Source organism: Podarcis raffonei, chromosome 5 (genome assembly GCF_027172205.1).
Source record: "Podarcis raffonei isolate rPodRaf1 chromosome 5, rPodRaf1.pri, whole genome shotgun sequence".
Classification (NCBI taxonomy): Eukaryota; Metazoa; Chordata; class Lepidosauria; order Squamata; family Lacertidae; genus Podarcis; species Podarcis raffonei.
Genome location: NC_070606.1, coordinates 97,926,798 through 97,951,782, shown reverse-complemented (window position 1 = coordinate 97,951,782; position 24,985 = coordinate 97,926,798). Strand labels below are relative to the sequence as shown.

The 24,985-nt window shown below is 47.1% G+C and overlaps 1 protein-coding gene across 1 annotated transcript in view; it reads left to right on the top strand.

Annotated features, from left to right (window-relative positions):
- Positions 1-13,262, top strand: part of ARMC9 (armadillo repeat containing 9) — a 104,670-nt gene extending 91,408 nt beyond the window's left edge. Inside the window, exon 23 of the mRNA XM_053390848.1 lies at positions 13,091-13,262. Within this exon, the coding sequence (XP_053246823.1) occupies positions 13,091-13,247 (157 nt within the window). The 3' untranslated portion in view covers positions 13,248-13,262. The remainder of the gene's footprint in view (positions 1-13,090) is intronic.
- The last annotated feature ends 11,723 nt before the right edge of the window (positions 13,263-24,985 follow it).

Sequence of the window (24,985 nt, the reverse complement as noted above, 5' to 3'; positions counted from 1 at the left end):
TAGAATGTGTGCTTTTATTTTAAATGCATCTCTGGGTTATTTGTGGGGCATAGGAATTCGTTCATTCCCCCCAAAAAAATATAGTCCGGCCCCCCACAAGGCCTGAGGGACGGTGGACTGGCCCATGGCTGAAAAAGGTTGCTGACCCCTGTTTTATGCCTTTTCCATCTCTCCATCTCTTTCTCTCATAAAAGGTAAAGGACCCCTGACCATTAGGTCCAGTCATGAATGACTCTGGGGTTGCGGCACTCATCTCGCTTTATTGGCCGAGGGAGCCGGCGTACAGCTTCCGGGTCATGTGGCCAGCATGACTAAGCCGTTTCTGGCGAACCAGAGCAGCGCACGGAAACGCCATTTACCTTCCCGCCGGAGCGGTACCTATTTATCTACTTGCACTTTGACGTGCTTTCGAACTGCTAGGTGGGCAGGAGCAGGGACCGAGCAACGGGAGCTCACCCCGTCACGGGGATTCGAACCGCCGACCTTCTGATTGGCAAGTCCTAGGCTCTGTGGTTTAACCCACGGCGCCACCTGCGTCCCTTTTCTTTCTTTCATAGAATCATATAATTCTAGCATTTCCAAAGATAAACAACTACCTGACATTTAGAAGACATCTGAAGGCAGCCCTGTTTAGGGAAGTTTTTAATGTGTGACATTTTGATGTATTTTTAATCTTTGTTGGAAGCCGCCCAGAGTGGCTGGGGAAACCCAGCCAGATGGGCGGGGTACAAATAATAATTATTATTATTATTATTATTATTATTATTATTATTATTATTATTATTATTATTATCATCATTAGAAGGGACCCGAAGTGTCATCTAGTCCAACTAGAAGGGATCGCAGCTGGGCACTCGGTCAGCAATGGGGGTGACTCCTGCTGTAGCTGGTGTACAACACCTTCCAGATAACTCATGCTGAACGTCAAAGAATTCAGGTGTTCTTTGGGCCTGTATACTCTAGAAATCACAGCTGGCCCATCCCTACCAGAGCAAAAAACACTGTTGAGGTTACGTAAGCCATAGCTGGTGTTTGGGTGACCCGACAGTTCCCACCATAATAGGATACCCTCCAACCCTCCTCAGACCCTCCTCAAGCCCCCATTTTTTTGTATCCTGTCCCCCCCGAGCATTTCCCATCAGAAGAAGAGCGAGGGCCACCACCTCTACGGTCAACAGGACACAGGACACACGCCTTCCACTGTCTTAAGAAAACCCCTTGATCCTGATTTTAATCCTGTCACTTGGGACAAGCTCATCCTTCTCCCTGAGCTCGGCGGCGGCAGCACTGGTGGCGGAAATAAGGACATTCCAGGATCAAATCAAAAGCTGGGGTGGCTTTTGTTATTCCAGGACTGCTGCTAGAAAATCCAGACAGAGGAATAAAAGACCAACTAATACTTAGCAGGAAATCAATACATAACTCCTAAGATAAATCTGTACTCCCTCTCTAGCAGGTGACAGCAGGAGATACTTGTGGAAGCTTATCTGGAAAGTGTCAGAAACTACCATTTTATGGAATGAACAGATTTAACCACTTAAAGGCTCACAGGCTTCAGGCACTATAATGGACGTTAAAGGCACCCCTCTAATCTCCTTAAAATATCAATAATCTTCTGCAATATGGCAATAAAGGTAAAGGTAAAGGGACCCCTGACCTTTAGGTCCAGTCGTGACCGACTCTGGGGTTGCGGCGCTCATCTTGCTTTACTGGCCAAGGGAGCCGGCGTACAGCTTCCGGGTCATGTGGCCAGCATGACTAAGCCGCTTCTGGCGAACCAGAGCAGCGCACGGAAATGCCGTTTACCTTCCTGCCAGAGTGGTACCTATTTATCTACTTGCACTTCGTGCTTTCGAACTGCTAGGTTGGCAGGAGCTGGGACTGAGCAACAGGAGCTCACCCCGTCACGGGGATTCGAACCGCTGACCTTCTGATCGGCAAGCCCTAGGCTCTGTGGTTTAACCCACAGCGCCACCCGTGTCCCAATATGGCAATACAAAGGCTTCAAAAAAGGATTCTGGAGAGGGCTTCCTTTCCAGATTCAGTGTGGCGTTTTTTGAACTTGCCACCTTTTCCTGCCCCTGTGCAGGCTGAGTCGTCCTTTGGTTTTTGGTATCGCGGCTTCGCCAGTCCAATGCCCGACATCATATGACCTCAGTTGATGGACAGGTGGGCGTTGCCTCACCAGAACAGGTTGTTCAGGTATCACAGCACCCTTGGCAACAGATTAAATGCAAAACAAAATTTAACAGACCAGATTTTCCACAGAAAGGGCGACTTAGATTAAATTGGGAGGAAATGCAGATTGGCATTTTCATGCTAACGCTGTGTGGACGCTGCAAAGAGCATGAGCAGCACTCATTGCACAAAGATACCTGATTGGAAGCACCCTTGTGTAATAAACAAAATCTGCCCTTATTCCCTTATGGGGGACACAAGAGCCCTTATAGAGTCTTTTGTAGGTTCTCCATCGGTTGGAGAAAATAACAGAGACCAACCAGAGAATATTGAGAAGCAAAGCAGCTTGTAAGCCTGATCTTTATTGAACTGTTGCAACAGGGTGCTCCCCTCACATGCAGGAAAGGAGGAGGACCTAGAGCAAAGGTGTGTCTGCCCTTATATAGACATTTTAAATTGCCCGCCCTGGAGTTAAAGACCACCCCCAGAAACATCATACATACATCACAGAAAAGGCGGTCTACAACAGAAATCTGAGTGTGTTGTTTATCTCCTGTCTGGCAGGTTACCTGTTTAATGGTCACTTGATTGGATTACCTGGGGAGCCTGGCCAGTCTTTTGTAATGACAAATACTTAGTTCCTGAGCCAGGTCACAGGCTCACCCTACTCATACACAGACATACCCTTAAGACAGGATTTGTGAACGAAAAGACAATGGGGAGGCATTTCCATTTTCTTTCGACCTTGCAAAGAAATATTTGTGGAGTTTGGAACTGACAGGGTTAAAACTCCGTGGTGTCCTTTATCTGGGAGGAGGAGCTTGTCGCAGAGAAGTGAGTCACAGCGTGTGTTTGCTTTCAGACTTGCTTTCGATTCTGACTGAGACGCAGCTCAGCTCAGAGGCTGCGTGTGTGCTTTTGGAGCACGGCTGAGAATGCCTCCATGTTCCGATGGAATGAGACTGCTTTATGGCTTGTAAATAAACGCTTCTAGAGATAAGAACCGAACTGTCTCTGGACTTGATTTATCCCTTATCTCACACGGACACAGGACCGCTGCTACTCTGCTCTCCTGCCAGGTCAGCTCCCAAGCAGAGCCACGCAAGGGAAGCGTGACTGGACGCAGGGGTTTTATTTCCGCAAAGGTTATGGCGGTGCGTGTTTCCTGACAAGTGTGAGAAGGGAGAAGGCTGCCAGCGGTGAGTTGCTGTGATCTCCTGCCAGGAAGGGCAGTGGGAGATGCTGGAGAGCGGAGCCAAGAGCCAAGAGGGACGGCTGCTTCGAGAGTCCAGCTTGCTGGCAGTGAGAGTACGCTGAAGCCCCGGGGGGGAGGAAGAATGGCTGCTGCACAGGCACAGCAGAGCCAAGTCAGCTACCCCGGTGAGAGACTGAATGGGGCCAACTGGGAGGCCTGGTCAAGAATAGCAAGGGGGTGGTTTGTGGCCACAGGGCTCTGGAGTCCAGTCCAGAAGGAGCCGGCCCCACCCATGCATGCTACTGCTCTGCTGAGTGAGAGAGAGCAGAGAGAGCTCAGCATGTTGCAAGCAAGTGTGGACGCTTTGCTGTTGCCCCACCTGGAGGGCGTTAAATCGGCTCAGGCCGCTTGGCAGGTGCTGTGGAGTCTGTGCGAAGGCTCAGCAGGAGCCAAGGGCCGGGAGGAAGCCGAGGGCCAAGGGAGCAAGCCTCAAGCCGAAGTGAGAGCCAGACCAGAGGGGGCTGTTCTTGCAAGCTGTTGCAATGCTTCAACACGTCTGTGTGATGGACTGTGTGCTGGAGAGCGGCTGAGAGCTGTGAAAGAGGGCACAGGCTGCACCCCAAGAAGGAGTGGGGGGGCAGGCCAGGCAGGCCATTCCAAGAGCTCTGAGAAAGCGAAAGGCTTCGAAAGTTGTTTGTGCTTTGAGACGACGTCCAACAGCGCTGGGAAGCATCTGCTAGAGGCCCAGGCTGCCGAGGACACCGGCCGGCGTGGAATGTCAACAAAGCAGGTTCCCAAGGCCAGTTCCCAGCAAAGACGTGGGAAAGCAGCAGGCCAGGAGAAAAACAAAGACAAGGCGTCTTATCACCTCACAGCTGCGATGGTGTCTCTGAGAAAAGGCAAAAGCCTCAGTCGGGGGGAGGCTGTGGCCATGGCAACCGATGGGAGTGTGAGCAACGCCATGGCATCGTTGGAAAACAGCCAGAGACACTCTTTATCTCTTGTTGTCGATTCGGGAGCTTCGCATTGCCTCGTGACTTCTCGAGAGCTCCTGAGGAACTGCAAGACAGTTAAAACTGGACGTTATGTTACCTTAGCAGATGGGTCTCAAAGACCACTGACTGAATCTGGGTTTCTTTATTGTTCTTTTATAGATCATTGGGTGCAAGCTTATGTGGTTCCAGAGCTTGCCCACTCTCTTTTAAGTGTGCCGGCTCTTATGGCTGCTGGGTTCGATGTTCTGTTCTCTAACAATTTGTGTTCCTTCTACAGGGATGGGAAGAAGATCTACAGTGTCGAGAGAAAAGACAGGCTCTTTCTGGTGGAGATGCCCATTGAAAATGGGACTGGTGGGAAAATGGGGCTGGTGGAAAATGGGGCTAGTGGAGAGTCCATTGACGACGCCCAAGGGCAGTGTGCTAATGTCCCACCACACCATGATTGTATACACTTATGGCACAGGAGATTTGGGCACGTTGGGTGGTCATATGTGAGGAAGGCCACAGGCAACACCATTGGGTGTAGGTTCAAAGCATGTGACAAATACCTAGATTGTCAAGCCTGTAAGCAATCAAAGGTCACAACATGCACATACCCCAGGTCAGAGAGGAGAACCAGTAAACCCTTTGAACTTGTCCATGCAGATTTGTCGGGCCCCATGCCGACACCTTCTTTAGCTGGTTCTAAATGGGTTTTGCTTCTGGTTGACGATTTTTCTAGACATTCTTGGGTTTTTGCGCTGCAACAGAAATCAGAGGCAGCTGCACTGATCAGGGATTGGATCACAGCGGTAGAGCTACGGTTCTCTACCAAGGTGATTTCCTTTCAATCTGATCGGGGGGGGGGAGTTCACAGGTTCTGCGCTGCGATCGTTTTTCAGGCAGAAGGGTATCAGTCATCGACTGACGGCCCCCCACTCTCCGCAACAGAATGGGGTTGCAGAGAGAAAATTTCGCACACTACAGGAATCAGCGAATGCTATGTTGGCAGACTCGGGTTTGCCACAGCGCTTTTGGGCTGAGAGTTATAAAACAGCATGTTTCCTGCAGAACAGGGTGTTCAATTCCAGTGTAGGAGACACACCGTACTTTCTGCTTCACCGGAAGCAGCCGAAAGTGGGTTTTCTGCGCACTTTTGGGTCTACGGCTTGGGTTCTCATTCCAAAGGCCATGCGCAGAAAGGGTGAGCCAAGGTCTAGGAAGATGATCTTTGTAGGCTATGAGCCGGGTTCAAAGGCGTGGCGCTTCGCATACCCTACTGGCAACCAGTCCAAGCTGCTTATTAGCGGCAGTGCTGAGTTTTGCGAGCAGAGTGGGTGGAAGCGTCTTCACGGGAACCCGGATGTTCTGTTAGACTCAGATGAGGAAGAGGAGGAGGACGAGGCTGAACCTGTTGCTGAGGTGCACAGTCCACAGCCACAGAGTCCAGAGCAGGGATCTCCAAGGGAGAGGCTCCGTATCTCTCCGAAAGGGAGTCCCAGGACCCCTCCACAGGTCTCTGTCAAGTCTGAGCTAAGGAGTGAACCATCCTCGCCAGCAGAACCAGCTGTTCGCCCTAAACGGCGCAGCAGGTCAGAGGGGGATGTTTCTGCCACAGAGGATAGTAGGGTTGATCCAGGTGAATCAGGCGCAGTTCCAGAATTCACGCTGAGGAGGTCAGCAAGATCAACCAAAGGGAAGCCACCTGAAAGGTATGAAGCCACGAGTGTCTGGGTTGGTGTGGCTAGATGTGAACCTGAATCCTTTGAGGATGTTCAGATGTTGCCTCGGGAAGAAGCCAGCAAATGGCATGAGGCGATGCAGAAGGAGATGAACTCAATGGAGTCTCTTGGAGTGTTCTCACTCACACAGCTGCCGGCTAACCAGCAAGCTGTAGGCTGCAGATGGGTTTACCGACTTAAACCCACAGAAGCAGGAGAACCACAGTACAAAGCAAGATTAGTGGCCCGTGGATTCACACAGAGAAGGGGTGTCCACTTCACAGAGGTATATTCGCCGACCTCAAGGGCGGAGACTTTGAGAACGCTTTTGGCAATAGCAGCACAGAGAGGTTGGAAGGTGAACCATTTTGATGTAGATGTCGCCTACCTGAACTCAGATCTCCAGGAGGAGTTGTACATGCTTCCTCCTCCAGGGTTTGAAGTCAGTGAGCCAGGCGTCTTGTGGCGATTGCACAAATCCATCTATGGATTACGCCAATCTGCCAGGAATTGGAATATGTGCCTACATGAAGCCTTAGAAGAGCTAGGTTTTAAGAGATCTCTTGCAGACAGTTGTCTTTACATTAGAGATTCAGGCTTGCAACAGCAAGTGGCCCAGGTGTTTGTTGATGACATCTTGCTCATGGCACGGACAGGTGAACAGGTGGAGAAGTTTGCTAAGGAGCTTGGAAAGCGGTTCAAGTTGAAGCAACTTGGAGATGTCAAGTCCTATCTAGGCGTAAAGATCACGAGAGCAAGTGATGGAAGCTTTTTGCTTCGCCAGAAAGGTAAGATTGAGCAGTTGCTTGAGAAGTTCAGGATGTCTGAATGTGCAGGTGCCAGATCACCCATGGAGGCTGGATACGTGAAGGAGTGTCAGCAAGTAGAACGCGTGGTGTTCGAAAATACTGAGCTCTTTCAGTCAGCTCTGGGTAGTCTGTTGTATCTGTCACAGTGGAGCAGACCAGACATAGCGTTTGCTGTCAATCTGCTCAGTAGAGAGGCTTCAAGTCCTAGTGTGCAGGCCTGGAATGGTGTTAAGCGGGTGCTACGTTACCTGCAAGATACCAAAGACTTTTGCCTCAAGATGTCAGCTGAGGGCGATGTCAAGCTGACCGCCTGGGTGGATTCGGATTGGGCTAACCTTGAGGACCGCAAATCAGTGTCAGGCCTAGTGGTGAAGTTTGGGGACTCAGTGATTGGGTGGAGGTCCCGGAAGCAAAGTCTCATAGCGCTTTCATCTACTGAAGCTGAGTTCAGTGCGCTATCAGAGGTTTGCAGAGAACTGGAGTTCTATGTGTGTTTGGTCGAGGAAATCTGTGGAGAGAATTGTCTGCCCGTTGTGGTGCATGAAGACAATCAACCATGCCTCAAATTGGCTGAGACAGGGCAATTCAAGGCGAGGACCAAACATTTGGACATACGGTTCCGGAATGTATGTCAGAGCGTTCATGAGGGGCTAGTTGCTCTGAAATACTGTCCCTCAACCAAGAACCTCGCCGATGGTTTCACAAAACCATTAACCTTCCAGAAGCACGAGGAGTTCTGTGAGGGTCTGTGTATGGGGAAAGCATTGTTGGCTACTGTCCCCAGATGCAGGACAAGAGGGGGTGTGGAGTTTGGAACTGACAGGGTTAAAACTCCGTGGTGTCCTTTATCTGGGAGGAGGAGCTTGTCGCAGAGAAGTGAGTCACAGCGTGTGTCTGCTTTCAGACTTGCTTTCGATTCTGACTGAGACGCAGCTCAGCTCAGAGGCTGCGTGTGTGCTTTTGGAGCACGGCTGAGAATGCCTCCATGTTCCGATGGAATGAGACTGCTTTATGGCTTGTAAATAAACGCTTCTAGAGATAAGAACCGAACTGTCTCTGGACTTGATTTATCCCTTATCTCACACGGACACAGGACCGCTGCTACTCTGCTCTCCTGCCAGGTCAGCTCCCAAGCAGAGCCACGCAAGGGAAGTGTGACTGGACGCAGGGGTTTTATTTCCGCAAAATATTTTCAGGACTTTTTTTGTGGGGTTTCAGACATGTGGTTTATATATGTAGTTATGAGCATTATATACACACACACACACACACACACACACACACCGTGGTACCTCGGGTTACATATGCTTCAGGTTACAGACTCCGCTAACCCAGAAATAGTACCTCGGGTTAAGAACTTTGCTTCAGGGTGAGAACAGAAATCGTGCAGCAGCAGCGGGAGGCCCCATTAGCTAAAGTGGTGCTTCAGGTTAAGAACAGTTTCAGGTTAAGAACGGACCTTCGGAACGAATTAAGTTCTTAACCCGAGGTACCACTGTGTGTGTGTGTGTGTGTGTGTGTGTGTGTGTGTGTTGCCTTAAAATTCTTATAACAGTAACACAAACTTTGAAGCTGGGTTTACGTTGTGGGTGAAGAAACTGTCTTAGTGCTTATCTTGACCCCAAGAGAGTTCTTACACTCCGTGGCACGATGGCGGTGGGTGAGGGGTCCCTGATATAGAGACCTGACTTAAACATTTCAGGGATAAGAACCAGTCTTGAAGCCACCCTTTGAGACAAAGAGTGCTTGCATTCTGCGAGGCTGTGATCTGGCAATAAGAGATTATTAGAAAGGAAGCACATGTCATAGTCACTAGCAAAATACTTCCAACCCATAAAGCAATGGATCTGAAACATAATTTACTCATTTCAAGCAAAAAAAGAAGAGCCCTTGTTGTTTCTTTGTTTGATAGGTAGGTTGACGACGATTCGCTGTTGGGTAACTGTCCTGGCCAATGGAGTTTCTCCATCTACCAGATTTCCACAGTCACCATTGAATTCATCCCAGAAAAGGCCAATTTCTGTGATGCTTGGTTGGTACATTTATGAACATTTATTATACATATAAGACCTTAATTTTTTTATTACGCTTGGTAGCATTTGCAGCTGTTTTAAAGGCGTTCCAAGCTAAACTGCTTTCCTCTGTCCTAGCAAGCTTAGTCTTTCTCCTTTTAATAAAGCTTTGAGACTGAGCTGTTTCCTTCCTAAACCCTGAATCTCTCTGGAGTCACACTGGGGCATTTGTTGCATCGGGAATATTTATTTTCCCATTTGTAATTACCAAGGGGCAACAGGCTCACGGCAGTTGTGACAGGGTGGGGCGGAGGTTGTCTTTGCTTATGTGATAACACTTTCTGGAAACTCCTCGCAGCTGCCAGTTCGTTCGCTTTTAGAAAACCAAGACCATTTTCTTGTTTCTGGGAATAGCGGAGCTTTGTGCAGCACCCAGTCACCTGAAGCAGAGAAAATAGCCAAGCCCTGTTTGAGGAGCTGGGATGCTTGGCAGAGAAGGAAGAACTGGGAGAAGGCGGGATGGCGACAACAATGGGCTACTTTGGACTTGTACTGTCAAGGTTACGGTGGAACAGACAGGATGCGTGTCAGCATATTTCTGGATTTGGTTGGAAGGTGCTCAGATGTAGACGCTCCAAACCGGTTGGCTGGTTGTCCCAGCGCTGATTTCAAACAGAAAAAGGGGGACTGAGGGCTTTGAAGGATAAAGAGCAGCTGTTTGTGGAAGCCTCTGGCCCTCCCCTGCAAAACACACACACACACTATGCACTCCTTGTGATTTGCTTCAGGGGGGAAAAAGAGCCTTGTGTTATCCGAGAGTGCCAGAGAGATCCCAGGGGCATCGAAGCTGTGAAAAGCGCAACAGTGTTTGGAGCCAAGCGCCGCTGAATGGAGGCAGTGTGTGTGTGGATGTCCAAGCACCTTCTGCAAGATGACTCAAGCAGACGGGCAAAGGCTGCTGCAGGGCAGAGAGAACTGCTGTGTTGGGGTTTGCAGATGCAGGCACACCCAGAACCCAGAGAGGGAGAGGAATTAAGGGCAGGGAAGCACGGGATTAAGAGCTCAAGCAAAGGAGGCACAGTTCTTAAATCACTGCCTGCAAGACAAGCGCATTGCAGGCACTTGGTGTTGAACAACTACCTTCTAAAGGGCGGTTCCACTGTTGTGAACAAAATCTGCCCTTCTTCCTGTACGGGGTCTCCAGGAGCCCATATAGAGTCCTTATGTAGGTTCCCTGTTGGTAGGAGAGAGTAACAGAGGCCAACCAGAGAATATTGAGAAGCAAAGCAGCTCGTAAGCCTGATCTTTATTGATCTGTTGCAACAGGGTGCTCCCCCACACACACGGAGGAAAGGAGGAGGACCTCGAACAATGGCGCACAAGGCCTTATATAGACATTTTAAATTCCCTGACCTGGAGCTCAAGACCACCCCTCCATACATCATACCTACATCACAGAAAGGGCGGTCTACAGCAGAAATCTGAGTGTGTTGTTTATCTCCTGTCTGGCAGGTTACCTGTTTAATGGTCACTTGATTGGATTGCCTGGGGAGCCTGGCCAGTCTTTTGTAATGATAAATACTTAGTTCCTGAGGCAGGTCACAGGCTCACACCCTATTCATATCTTAAATATGCCCTTAAGACAGGATTTGTGAGGAAAGAGACAATGGGGAGGCTTTTCCATTTTCCTCTGACTTTACATAGAAAACATTTGGGCAGTTTGGGAGCCAAAATGGCTTCATGGCTGTTTTCCTGTACTGCTTCAGACTTGTGGTATATTGGTACATTTATGAACATTTAATATATATCTAAGACCTTAAAATTCTAATCACACCACACAGTATGCAAAAGCTGGCCTTGGTTTGACTCAGCAGAGAGAGGCAGTCGATCACAGCTCCCCTATATGAACCACATCTGGACACCAGAAGAACAGCCCTGCTGGATCAGACTCAGAGCATCCTCTCTCACAGCTGCCCATCCAGATGGCGCAACAGGAAGCCCTCAAGCATAATTTGAGCATGAGAACCCTCTCCCCTCCTGGGATTTCCATTCAGAAGCATTATTGCCTTCGAATGTGGAGGCAGAGCAATAGCCGTCCTGGCTAGTAGACTTCGATAGCCCTCTCCTCCTCCTTGAATTTCTCTTATCTTTCAAAGCCATCCTGTGGACATGAGTTCCACAGTTTAATTGTCTGCTGCATTGGTCACATTTGTTGTTGCTTTTTTTAACAGCACACTCTGAATAGCTTAGGTGTACAACTAAGACGCGGGTGGTGCTGTGGGTTAAACCACAGAGCCTAGGGCTTGCTGATCAGAAGGTTGGCGGTTCGGATCCCCGTGACGGGGTGAGCTCCCGTTGCTCTGTCCCTGCTCCTGCCAACTTAGCAGTTCAAAAGCACGTCAAAGTGCAAGTAGATAAATAGGTACCGCTCTGGCGGGAAGGTAAACGGCGTTTCCGTGCGCTGCTCTGGTTCTCCAGAAGCGGCTTAGTCATGCTGGCCACATGACCTGGAAGCTGTACGCCGGCTCCCTCGGCCAGTAAAGCGAGATGAGCGCTGCAACCCCAGAATCGGTCACGACTGGACCTAATGGTCAGGGGTCCCTTTACCTTTACAACTAAGACGGGGTCACGGGTGGCGCTGTGGTTTGCCGATCTGAAGGTCGACGGTTCGAATCCCATGACGGAATGAGCTCCCGTTGCTCGGTCCCTGCTCCTGCCAAACTAGCAGTTCAAAAGCATGTCAAAGTGCAAGTAGATAAAGAGGTACCGCTCCGGCGGGAAGGTAAATGGCGTTTCCCTGCGCTGCTCTTGCTTTGCCAGAAGCGGCTTAGTCATGCTGGCCACATGACCCGGAAAAAACTGTCTGGGGAAGTGGACAAACGCTGGCTCCCTCAGCCTGTGAAGCGAGATGTGCTCTGCGACTGGACCTAACTGTCAGGGGTACCTTTACCTTTTTACAACTAAGACAAGCAGGGAAGCTGTGGCAGTCCAGATGTTGTTGCTATCAGCTCCCATCATCCAGCCAGAACAACAACATCTGGAGGGACAGCATCTTCCAAGACCTGATCTAAATGCCGTGTTTTAAATTTCTGCCCATAATCATTTTTGAAGCAAGGGTTTCTGTGGGTGGGAATCGGTGAGGATCTGGAAAGCATAACCAAACACGGCTGCCATCTTTCTTTCACACAAAAATTGGCACCTTGAGCTTAGTTCCTCTGAGCGTGGGCAGAGTTCCTTTCCTTGAGGTCCAGGAGCAAATACATTTTCCTGGCTGTGAGCACAGAAAGCTGTGAGGCCAGCGCTGCGCATAAGCCAGTATTGTCTGTTCTGCGTGGAAGTTGCTCTCCAGGACGATACGCAAAGGACTCCCCCAGATTCTTTACTGATGACGCTGAAGATTAAAACTGAGACCTTACGAATGCAAAGCATGCTTATGCTACGGGTCAGTGGAAATAAGAGAAATGCAATAAGTTAAGAGGATTAGCATGAGCACGGCTATATGAATGCTTTGAAGAGATCTTACACTGAGCACCTGCTTCCTGGGCGTATGAACTGGCCATGTTGAGAATCGAACCCAGTACATTCCGCATACCTGTCCCAGTCACAGGCCCTTCCCCACAGACCCTCTCGTAGATCAGCAGAGGTAGCGGGGGACTTGGCAGTTCCACCACCCACAGGAGCTTGGCTAATCTGGGGAACTCTCTTCCCAAGATGTGTGTCTGGCTCCTTCACTGTGCAGTTTTCTTCGTAAGAATTTGCCATGGCCCTTGACGCTTGAGATTTATATTTTTGAGGAACTATGCTTTTCTTGTGGTAGTAAGAATGTAAGAATAAGAGCCTGCGATGCAAAATGCCTCCCTATTACAGGAAATGCAGGAGGCAATAATTCTTGCACGGTAATAGTTTTCAGTTACAGTGGTACCTTGGGTTAAGATCTTAATTCGTTCCGGAGGTCCATTCTTAACCTGAAACTGTTCTTAACCTGAAGCACCACTTTAGCTAATGGGGCCTCCTGCTGCTGCCGTGCCGCCAGAGCACAATTTCTGTTCTCATCCTGAAGCAAAGTTCTTAACCTGAAGCACTATTTCTGAGTTAGCGGAGCATGTAGCCTGAAGCGTATGTAACCTGAAGCGAATGTAACCTGAGGTACCAGTGTACAAGCATTCACCATTCTTTGACTTTTCGTTTTCCCTGCCAGGCCAGAAAACGATGCCCTTTCTTCCTGTAGCAGGGAGAGCCATCGCCAGTCTGAGCAGAACTCCCGTCCCCCCACCCGCAGCGGCAAGAGACCCAGCCATTCCGAGCTCTGCTTCTCTTCATCGTGTAAGGATTGGATGGAAGTCCGCGAATTTTAGGTTTAAGTCGGCCATTCCGAGGCATATCAGTGAACATGCTGCTCTGGTCTAGATATCACGTTTAGATATTAGATATTAGGCTGCTGGATCAGGCCAGTGGTGCATCAAGTCTGGGATCCTGTTCTCACAGTTGCCAACCAGGTCCCTGTGGTAAACCAGCAATTCAGGATTCGAACACAAGAGCAACTCTCCCTTCCTGGTTTCCAGCAACTGAGATTCAGAAGAATCGCTGCCTCCAACTGTGGACCAGAGCAGAGCCCTCCAGACTAGAAACCAGGGATAGTCCTCTCCTCCTCCACAAATCTGTCTAATCCTCTTTTTAAAGCCATCCAAGTTGGCCATCACTTGCTCCTGTGGCAGGGAGTTCCATAGTTTTTAGGTTTTTTGTTAATCATAACATTTTTATTGTAATGAAATATTAATTTTCATCCACATTAACAGTCTGTAGGCTTTTGAAAGTGGTAACTGGCACATATGTGACCAGTGTATACAGTTTATTAGGCGAATCCTCGTCTTCATTGCGTTTTCTGGCTAAACGCACAGGGATACAGTAAGGAACATTCCTTACTCCTTTTGCCCAGACAGCCTTGTTCAAGTGCGTGTCAATGCGTACATCAGGAGTCCCCATCTCCCTCATTGCAAATTTATGGATCTCCTTGAGAGCACGAGGAGCCCGCTTCCTGAAGCCCACGCCATGGATCCATTTGTGAATGTTTATAGTATATTCCCGAGTAACCACTGTTATGTACTGAAGTTCTCACCCTGGGCCAGCAGGGGGATACGGTAGATAGTTATGCAAAGAAGGGATCGAAAGTGACGTTCAGTGATTGGATAGTTTTAGAAAATTGTTACAGTTACATTGTACTGGAGCTCTATATAAGCAGGCTGACTGAACCCTTCAGTTCAGTTCTGTCCTGGCCTGTGAATAAACAAGAGCTGTTTGAAGAATCGCTGTGTCGTCTGATATGTTCACCCACAACTTAACACTGGCAACGAGGATGGGATCGATGGACATCAGAGCACAGCCAGATGTGGCCACCCTCTGAGCAGAGCTGAATCATGGAGCTGAATCACAGAGCTGAAATACTGAGTGAAATCACGGAGCAGAACCAATTCAGAGCTGACTGTTCTGGCTAGAGCACTGTGTTCCATCCATCGCCCTTCACACAGGCATCGGAATCATGGCTTCACTTGTGCCTCTACCGCCGTTTGCGCCAGCCTCTGAATCATGGGACTCCTACCTCGCTCGGTTCGACTGCTACCTCCAAGCCAACGAGCTGACAGGAGTATCACAGGAGCGGAAGCGGGGCCTATTCCTCAGCCTCTGTGGGCCTGAGGTGTTTGAGACGGCCCAAGCATTGGTTGCGCCTGAAGCAGTCCAGGCAACACCGTGGGACACGATCCAAGAGAAGCTCCGCAACCACTATGCAAAGCCGTCCAAGATTGCTGCCCGCCATGCGTTCTACCACTGGAATCAGTCAGAGGGGGAGTCAATTAACAACTACACCACCGCCCTCCGACAGGCTGCAATGCACTGCGAGTTCCGAGACTTAGACGATGCCCTGATGGATCAAATCGTCTGCGGGGTCCGGGACATCCATCTGCAACGGCGTCTCCTCGCCAAGCCAGGCCTCACGCTGCAGAAAGCCATTGAGGAGACCGTACCACCTCATTGACGGCTGATCTTCTTTTCACCACCTTCCTTTGCAGGAGCCATCCTGCTAGGACCAGACCAGAAAGCAGGGAGTGCCATAGTTTAACTATTTAACAGCGTGAAGAACTCCTTTCTTTTATCCGTCCTGGATTTTCCAACATTCATCTTTGTGGAATGTCCGCCAAGTTCTAGTGCTATGAGAGAGAAAAACTGTTCTCTATCCACTTTTGGGTAGATAGTAATTTGCTCTAATCTGTTTTTATGTTGCATTTCAAATTGTTGTCACCCTCCCTGGGGACCTTGGGATGAAGGGCAGATGAAGAAGAAGATGCCCTAAAAGGCTGCTGTTTAAGAATATTGTATACCCTCCAACATTTCTCCGGGGAAAATAGGGACGTCCTATTCCATAATAATCATCATAATTTTATTATTTATTCCCCATCCATCTGGCTGGGTTGCCCCAGACACTCTGGGCAGCTTCCAATGTATATAAAAACATACTAAAATATTAAACATTTTAAAAAAAATCTTCCCTATACAGGGCTGTGTTGTAAGAATTTTAAGGTCTTAGGTGTATAATAAATGTTCATAAATGTACCAAGCAAACACATACATAAATATATAAACCACATGTCTGAAACCCATAGGAAAAGTCCTAAAGCCATTTTGACTCTTTCAGTCACCTCAAATATTTCTCTACAAGGTTGAAGGAAATGCTTTGCTTATATCAGCTGCCTTCAGGTGTCTTCTAAAGGTTGCAGAGTTACTTATCTCCTTGGGCTCCAGGGTTGCATAACTGCATAACCCCCAACATTTCTCAGAAGAAAACAAGGCTATCCTAAGGAAAAGCAGGACATTCTGGGATCAGTTCAGATATCAAGACGGCTTCTGTAAATCTGGGACTGTCCCTGGAAAATAGGGACACTTGGAGGTCTGATCCTGAGACCTATAGGAATAGGGCGGTATATAAATTCAAAAAATAATAATAATAGTAATAATTGTTGGCAGGCACCCTGTCCGGTTGTGCATCTGATGCACAGTAACAGAGAACATCATGTACCGGTACTTGACTCTATGAATCAGTTCTGTGATTTCCTGCTGTAATAAACAAAATCTGTCCTTATTCCCTTATGGGGGACACAAGAGCCCTTATAGAGTCCTTTGTAGGTTCTCCATTGGTCAGAGAAAAATAACAGAGGCCAGCCAGAGAATATTGAGAAGCAAAGCAGTTAGTAAGCCTGATCTTTATTGATCTGTTGCAACAGGGTGCTCCCCTCACACGCAGGAAAGGAGGAGGACCCAGAACCAAGGTGTGTTTGCCCTTATATAGACATTTTAAATTCCCTGCCCTGGAGCTCCAGACCATCCCTCCATATATCATACATACATCACAGAAGGGGTGTAACCCAAGACCACCCCACACAAACATCATACCTACATCACAGAAAAGGAAATTTGAATGTAGTTTTTCCTGTCTGCCAGGTTATCTGATAATGCCTTATCTGATTGCCTTTCCTGGTAGTCTGGCCATTTCTTTGAGATGGTGATTACCAAATTCCTGAGACAATGGGGTGGCTCCCTCACCCCCTCCCTCCTTGCAGAGAAAACATTTGGTCAGTTTGGGAGTCAAAATGATTTCAGAACGGTCTTCTTGTGCTGCTCCAGACCATAGCTATCAATGTTTCCATTTTTTTAAAGGGAAATTCCCTTATTCCGAATAGGATTCCTCGCAAGAAAAGGGAAAAGTTGGCAGCCATGCTCCAGACATGTGGTCCACATATCTATGTACGTGCTTGGTTGGTACATCTTTGAGCATTTATTATATATATAAGAGGGACGCGAGTGGCGCTGTGGGTTAACCACAGAGCCTAGGACTCGCCAATCAGAAGGTCAGCGGTTTGAAACCCTGCGACGGGGTGAGCTCCCGTTGCTCAGTCCCTGCTCCTGCCAACCTAGCAGTTCGAAAGCACGTCAAAGTGCAAGTAGATAAATAGGTACCACTCCAGTGGGAAGGTAAACGGCATTTCCGTGCGCTGCTCTGGTTCGCCAGAAGCGGCTTAGTCATGCTGGCCACATGACCCGGAAGCTGTACGCCGGCTCCCTCGGCCAGTAAAGCGAGATGAGCGCCGCAACCCCAGAGTCATCTGCGACTGGACCTAATGGTCAGGGGTCCCTTTACCTATTATATATATATAAGACCCTAAAATTTTTATTTCACTGCCATTACAGTGATGGTTAAGCTTCCTGGGGTTTGCAGCAGGCTGCATGCCTTTTTCTGAACTTTTCTGCTTTATGCTAACTCTTGGTTGTAAAAAATAAGTTGTGGCGGCGCCTCTCCTCTCCCTCTCAGGTTCCTTCCTTTCAGGGGGTTGGACTAGATGACTCTGGGGCTACCTTCCAACTGTAAAATTCTACGATTCTATGCCGATTCCAGACGGCAGACGTTGCTGAACATGTTTGACAAGTCCTCCTCGAATTTGTCTTTGCCCCTTTGCCCATCCACTGAGCTCTGGCCCTTCCTGAACTTGAGGAAGGCAGAGCAGCTGCCTTGAGTGTAGAAGGTCTCAGGTTCAGCTCCATGCAGGGTTGGGAATCTGGGACCTTCTACATGCAGAGCAGAGACATCACCTTGCCAACAAAGGTCCGTATAATTAAAGCCATGGTTTTCCCAGTAGTGATGTATGGAAGTGAGAGCTGGACCCTAAAGAAGGCTGATCGCCGAAGAATGGATGCTTTTGAATTCTGGTGCTGGAGGAGACTCTTGAGAGTCCCATGGACTGCAAGACCAAACCTATCCATTCTGAAGGAAATCAGCCCTGAGTGCTCACTGGGAGGACAGATCCTGAAGCTGAGGCTCCAAGACTTTGGCCACCTCATGAGAAGAGAAGACTCCCTGGAAAAGACCCCAATGTTGGGAAAGATGGAGGGCAGAAGGAGAAGAGGAGGACAAGATGGTTGGATAGTGTTCTCGAAGCTACCAGCATGAGTTTGACCAAACTGCGGGAGGCAGTGGAAGACAGGAGTGCCTGGCGTGCTCTGGTCCAGGGGGTCACGAAGAGGCGGGCACCACTAAACAACTAAACAACAACAACACATGCAGAGCAGCTGCTGCACCCACTGAGCTGTGTCCCTTCACTATTAGCCTTCTAGAGAGCACCCTTTTAATCATCTTGTTTTAAAAAATATTGCCCCGCAAGGTGAAAGGCTTCTGGGAAAAGATTTATAATGCATTGAAAAAAATGTTGAAATATACATTTATAAAGAAACCAGAGGCCTTTCTTCTTGGAATAACAGGTTTGAAATTGCCCAAGAAAGATGTTAAATTATTTTTGTATGCCACAACTTCTGCTCGAATTTTACTAGCTAAGAACTGGAAGACCCAGGAAATACCAACAGTGGAAGAGTGGCAGATGAAAATGATGGATTTTTCGGAGCTAGCCGACCTGACCGGAAGAGTCCGCGACCAGAAGGAGGAGGAGTTCCAGGAAGAATGAAAGAAATTTAATGACTATTTAGTTAAATATGTTAAGTTAAATTAGTTGGGAAAACCTTGCAAATACCGGACAGGCTTAGGACTACAATATGTATTATGTGATGGATTAATATGTTTAATACGGAATTGGGAAGAAAGAAAGATGTCAAGAGATAAAAATTTTATAAGAACACTGATTTGGAAAACCGTTAAAATGATATATATTGAGGAAGTCACTAAACTATGTTAATTAAATCAAGGTTTATAAAGACTATGATCTATGTTTGTTTGTTTATATGTGTGTATTTGTTTGTTTAAATTTTTGTGAAAAACCAATAAAAATAAAAAATAAAATAAAATGTTGCCTTCTTGGCTTGATATGAGCAAAGAATTTTATGGACTGTATGCAATCACTCTTAAATTACTAAATGCTTAAGCTGGTGGTAATTAATTCATGGTGCGTCCCAGCAGAGCCCTATGCATCTATTTCCCAAGTGTTCTGCTTTCCTAAGGGGCAATCCCTGTTTCCTGGTTTCTCCCCCTGGCAAATCAATCTTATCGGACTCTCTTTTGTCTTTTAAATTTCCAAGCTCAAATGTATACATTGGGAGATTAGCTGGTGCCCATTCATTGCAGATTGAATTTCTGCCTCCCCAGGACATTGTGAAAGGCGCCATTCTCCAATAAAAGGTCTTCAAAAGGAGGTCCGTGGCAAAATTACTAAATGAGAATTAATTAGCAAATATGTTTAGAATTCAGTGGAGATCAAGTGTTTTTTCTCTCTTTCCCCCCACTGCAGGCTGCAAATGGGAGCCCAGCAACAGCTAAGATTTTTATTGCCAATATTTTGTTACCAGTTCCGTGTTTATCTTTTGTACATTTGAACTTTGCAGAAGTTGTCTCAGAGGGCCTAACTCTTGTACTTCATGACTTTGAGCCCATGCATTATTTTAATAGACTGATTGATAAAATTTATATAGCATTATATGGTTTACAGAAAGAATCATCCAATCAATGTATCAGTAACAACAACAAAAAGTTAAAAGCAACTATCTAAAACATTAAGAAAATAATTAAAATTAGCTATAAGCTAAGACCAGATTAAAACACCTGCCATCATTCTACATGTCTGGAGAGGCTTACCTAAACAAAAAATGTTGACAAGTATACAGTGAAGAAGAAGTTTGCCTGGTGTCAAGAGGCAGGGAGTTCCACAGGATGGGTGCTGCCAAGCTAAAAATTTGAATTCTTACAAATACAAAGGAGAATTGTGTGGCACCCGTTAGAGTGCTAGTTCCACCAATCAAAGCAGCTGATTGGGTGCGTATGGGGTGATATACAGGTCCCAAGTCGTTGAAGGTTTTCGTGTACTAGTAGGGTAACACTGCTTTGTCCCTTCTTCATGTGAACATAAGAGTGTAGTGTAGTGGTTAGGGTATCAGAGCAGGACCTGGGAGACCAGGGTTCGAATCCCCACTCAGCCAGGAAGTTCACCGGGTGACCTTGGGTGCCAGTCACTGCTTTTCCTCTGTTGTAAACAAAAATCTGCCCCCCTTCCCTTATGGGGTATCCAAGAGCCCATATAGAGTCCTTACATAGGTTCCCTATTGGTAGGAGAAAATAACAGAGGCCGACCAGAGAATAATGAGAAGCAAAGCAGCTCGTAAGCCTGATCTTTATTGATCTGTTGCAACAGGGTCCTCACTCACCACACGCAGGAGGGAGGAGGAACCCAGGACAATGGCGTGCAAGGCCTTATATAGACATTTTAAATTCCCTACCCTGGAACTCAAGACCCCCCCCCCCGATACATCATACCTACATCACAGAAAGGGTGGTCTACAGCAGAAATCTGAGTGCTTTGTTTACCTCCTGTCTGGCAGGTTACCTGTTTAATGGTCACTTGATTGGATTGCCTGGGGAGCCTGGCCAGTCTTTTGTGATGATAAATACTTAGTTCCTGAATCACGTCACAGCCTCACACCCTATCATATCTTAAATGTGTCTTTAAGACAGGATTTGTGAAGGAAAAAACAATGGGGAGGCTTTTCCATTTTCCTTTGACCTTGCAGAGAAAACATTTGCTCAGTTTGGGAATCAAAATGGTTCCAGGTTGGCCTTCCTGTGCTGATCTATGTATGTGCTTGGTTGGTACACTTATGAACATCTAACATATATCTAAGACCTCGAAATTCCTGTTACAGAAAGGTAGCCGTGTTGGCCTGCCATAGTCAAAACAAAAATTTTTTTTCCCTTCCAGTAGCATCTTAAAGACCAACTAAGTTAGTTCTTGGTATGAGCTTTCGTGTGCATGCACACTTCTTCAGATACAGAAGTGTGCATGCACACGAAAGCTCATACCAAGAACTAACTTAGTTGGTCTTTAAGGTGCTACTGGAAGGAAAAAAAATTTTTGTCTCGAAATTCCTATCACACCGCCTGACCTACCTCGCAGTGTTGTTGCCCTGGGGATAAAATGTGAGCCTCCTTGAGCTACTTGAAGAGGTGGGATAAGAAGAAGAAGAAGAAGAAGAAGAAGAAGAAGAAGAAGAAGAAGAAGAAGAAGAAGAAGAAGAAGAAGAAGAAGTCTTGAAGCAGAGGTTGGGTGGTCAAAGGGATGCGGGTGGCGCTGTGGCCTAACCACTAATCCTCTTGGGCTTGCCAATCAGAAGGTTGGTGGTTCGAATCCGCGTGATGGGGTGAGCGCCCGTTGCTCTCTCCCAGCTTCTGCCAACCTGCCAGTTCAAAAGCACACCAGTGTGAGTAGATAAGAAGAAGAAGAAGAAGAGTTTGGATTTGATATCCCGCCTTTCACTCCCTTTAAGGAGTCTCAAAGCGGCTAACATTCTCCTTTCCCTTCCTCCCCCACAACAAACACTCTGTGGGGTGAGTGGGGCTGAGAGAAGTGTGACTGGCCCAAGGTCACCCAGCAGCTGCATGTGGAGGAGCGGAGACACGAACCCGGTTCCCCAGATTACTAGACTACCGCTCTTAACCACTACACCATACTGGCTCTCATAAATAGGTACCACTGCAGCGGGAAGGTAAACAGCATTTCCGTGCGCTCTTTTTTTTGTCATGGTGTCCCGTTGCCCCAGAAGAAGTTTAGTCCTGCTGGCCACATGACCTGGAAAGCTGTCTCTGGACAAACATCGGCTCCCTCAGTCTGAAAACAAGATGAGTGCTGCAACCCCATAGTTGACTTTGACTGGACTTAACCCATCCAGGGGTCCTTTACCTTTACCTGAATGGTCACCTGTCAAGGATTTTTACCTGTGATTCCCTTGGGGATCCTTCCAACACGGCAAAACTCTGTTTGTAATAAGGTGGAAACCTTAAAAAACTATGAAAAATAAAAAACAGGATGTTGCAAAGCTCACCGCCCCCTTTCTGAAAAACAGCAACAGTGAACCGAAAGAGCATTGCAAAAGTAAAATAGATCACCTTGGGCAATATGTGGATCTGCATGACAGCTTTGCATCTCAGGCTTGTAAAAATAATTAGCATTATCTGAAGCTTCATTTAATCTTCCTTGAGAAGATGCATATTGTGGTCTTCACCCTCAGGAGAAAGGCTCTTCCAGATGTCCCAGGCCCTGGCCTCATCTGTATGCATGCCCTTCCTGCAAAAGGAATCCCTTTGTTCCTCTATATCAGGGACTGGCTTTAGCATCTGGGGGGGAATCCTGTGGAATTTCCCATCATCCCCTTCCACCCCCCTTTATCCTGGGTGCAGCCCGGAATACCTAATTAGTCTTGGAGGAATATCTTACTTTTGGGAGCTGATTTATCCCAGGTCGGAGCAGAGATGGAGAAAGAAAAGGGCATTGGCCCATAATCAGAAAAGAACTGGGCTTTGTTCTACAGTTTCATCAGTCATTTGGCTTCCCCCCAAAATATCCAACCCCCTTTTCAGTGTGGTTCTCCCCACCCTCCGTCTCGGCTTCACAACAACCCTAGGCTGAGAGGAAGGGATTGGGGGGTCCAGGGTCACCCTCTGAGTGGAGAATTTAAAAGAAAACTGTGTGATAGGAATTTTATGGTCTTAGATATATGGCAATGTTCATAACCGCACATACATAGATCAACACAGGAAGGCCAACCTGGAACCATTTTGATTCCTAAACTGACCAAATGTTTTCTCTGCAAGGTCAAACTGGAAAAGTCTCCCCATTGTCTCTTTCCTCACAAATCCTGTCTTAAGGACACATTTAAGATATGAATAAGGTGTGAGCCTGTGACCTGGCCCAGGAAATAAGTATTTTACCACTACAAAAGAATGGCCAGGCTCCCCGGGAAATCCAATCAAGTAACCTGCCAGACAGGAGATAAACAAGGACAAGAGAAAAACAACATTTAAATTTCTGTGATGTAGGTGGGAGGTATCTGAGGGGTGGTCTTAGGTTACACCCCTTCTGTGATGTATGCATAATGTTTCTGGGGGTGGTCTTGATCTACAGGATGGGAATTTCAAAAGGTCTTTATAAGCCCTTGCACAGCAATTTTGGGGGTCCTCTTCCTCTCCTGCGTGTGAGGGGAGCACCCTGTTGCAACAGATCAATAAAGATCAGGCTTACTAGCTGCTTTGCTTCTCAATATTCTCTGGTTGGCCTCTGTTATTTTCTCCTACCAATAGGGAACTTATGTAAGGACTCTATATGGGCTCTTGGATACCCCATAAGGGAAAAGGGCATATTTTTATTTACAACAACTGCCAGCATCATAACGCCATTAGACAAATCTATGGTGCAGCCAGGGACGGAGAGCTTTAAAGCGTTAAGATCAGAATGTGGAAAATATGAAAGCAACAAGAAGAGGCAGGAATATTGGAGATATTCTTCAGAGGTCCAGACTATGGGGTGCCCGGAAAAATTAGTAATTAACAATTTGGACTGTAATTTGATTTTTTAAAAAATTTTAGTTTATTGTTTTTAATTGGATTACGAAGTGGATATGTTGATGGGCTGTTTTTATTGGGAAATCAATAAAAATGATTTTTTAAATAAAAGACAAATCTATGGTACAACTGCAGTTTTGGGATATTGTGTGCCGTTCTGGCTGCCTCACCTGAAAAAGGATATTGTAGATTTGGAAGACGTTCAGAAAAAGGCAACTCAAAGGAGCAAGGAGCAATGAAGAAAAGTTGGAGAGTTGGGGACTTCCGGGTTAGCGCCATCGGCTAATGGCGGATTCCCTCCGAGCTCTTGCCGCTGCGGCGACGCGGGGACCCTCAGAAATCACAGGCGCTGAAGCCTGTGAACCTGGTGACTCGGCGGGCACCATTTGCGCCCCCGACCCGCGAAGGAGCCTTTTTAAAGGCTTCGGAACGGGGGACGGGGTGAGCGGCGCGGTGCTGAGAGTCGACTGCTTCTCCTGCGGAGTGAAGCTGCATGCCATGGTCGGAGAGCGCTGACTTCTTCTTGTGAACAATTGGACTCTAAAAGTAACAACCCGTGAGTACTACGGAAATTGGTACTGTAAAGAAAATTTTGCTTTTAAGAATTAGGCACGATCGGGGAAGGTGTAAAAAGGAAGTCTGCCTCCCCGTCTTGTAAACAAGTTAAAGCAAAGACCTGCTAACTAAGGTCGAGAGAACCTTTTCTTCTTTCCTTCTTTGGTAAAAGACTTTAATTTCACGATTTGGCAGTATAAGAAATTTTGCTGGAGGATAAAGAGCTAATTTTGGGAACCGAAGTGCCACCCTCCCGGACCCGGGAGTGTTCCGTGAGAGAGCCTGTCGATGAGGTACTAAAGAGTTTGACAGCTGTCAAAGTAGCTGTCAAAACGGAAAAAGAGAACTTTGTTTCTGTTGCTTCTGCTGGTTATACATGTTACAATTTTTGTTATAATTTGTTGAAAACAAGGAAGAACTGATACAAACTGGTTGGATTTTTGGACCTGGATTGGAATGAACACTAAGAAACCAAAATCCCTCTAGAGGGGGATTTGGGACATTACAAGAATGGCTGGAGAAGGGAGAATTCAGGCTGAATTGGACAGAGTCTTTGTTCTCTTGGGAAAGTTGCAAGGCCAAATTGATGTTTTGGCTATAAATGTTACAACTCTGGACTCAACTGTAAACAATATCATTGAAACTGATAAGGAGTTGAATCTGGAAGTTTATTCAACTGAACAGAAAGAGAAACTTGACAACTTTGAGAATTTGGAGAAGGAGACATATGTTGTCCCTGAAGAGCTGCAGATGATGAAGGAGGACTTGAGGCCTGACATGATGGTAATGAAGGAAAATAAGAATTTGATGTGGAAAATCTGGCCTGAATTGGAGATTGAAGAAAGGAAAGATCTCCTTATGTGGAGATCCGAAGACCTAAGGATTATAAATTTGTTCAAGGTGGAGGTTGGAGCCTTGGGGACATTTGGACTTGAAAGGAGTAAGAAACAAGATTTGGGTTCCACCTTTAAGTATGGAGGACTGGTTGAAAGAAACATGGATCCTGAAGGGCCAGAGCTTCTCCGAGAGTTGGTGTTTAATTTTAAGGTCTATCAAAAAAACCAGCAGAGAGGAATTGAGAGAGAATTAAGAGCCTCGGATGTGAGATCTCCAGGCTAAATATTAGATTAAGACTGATGGACATTTGTTGGGGACTGGAAC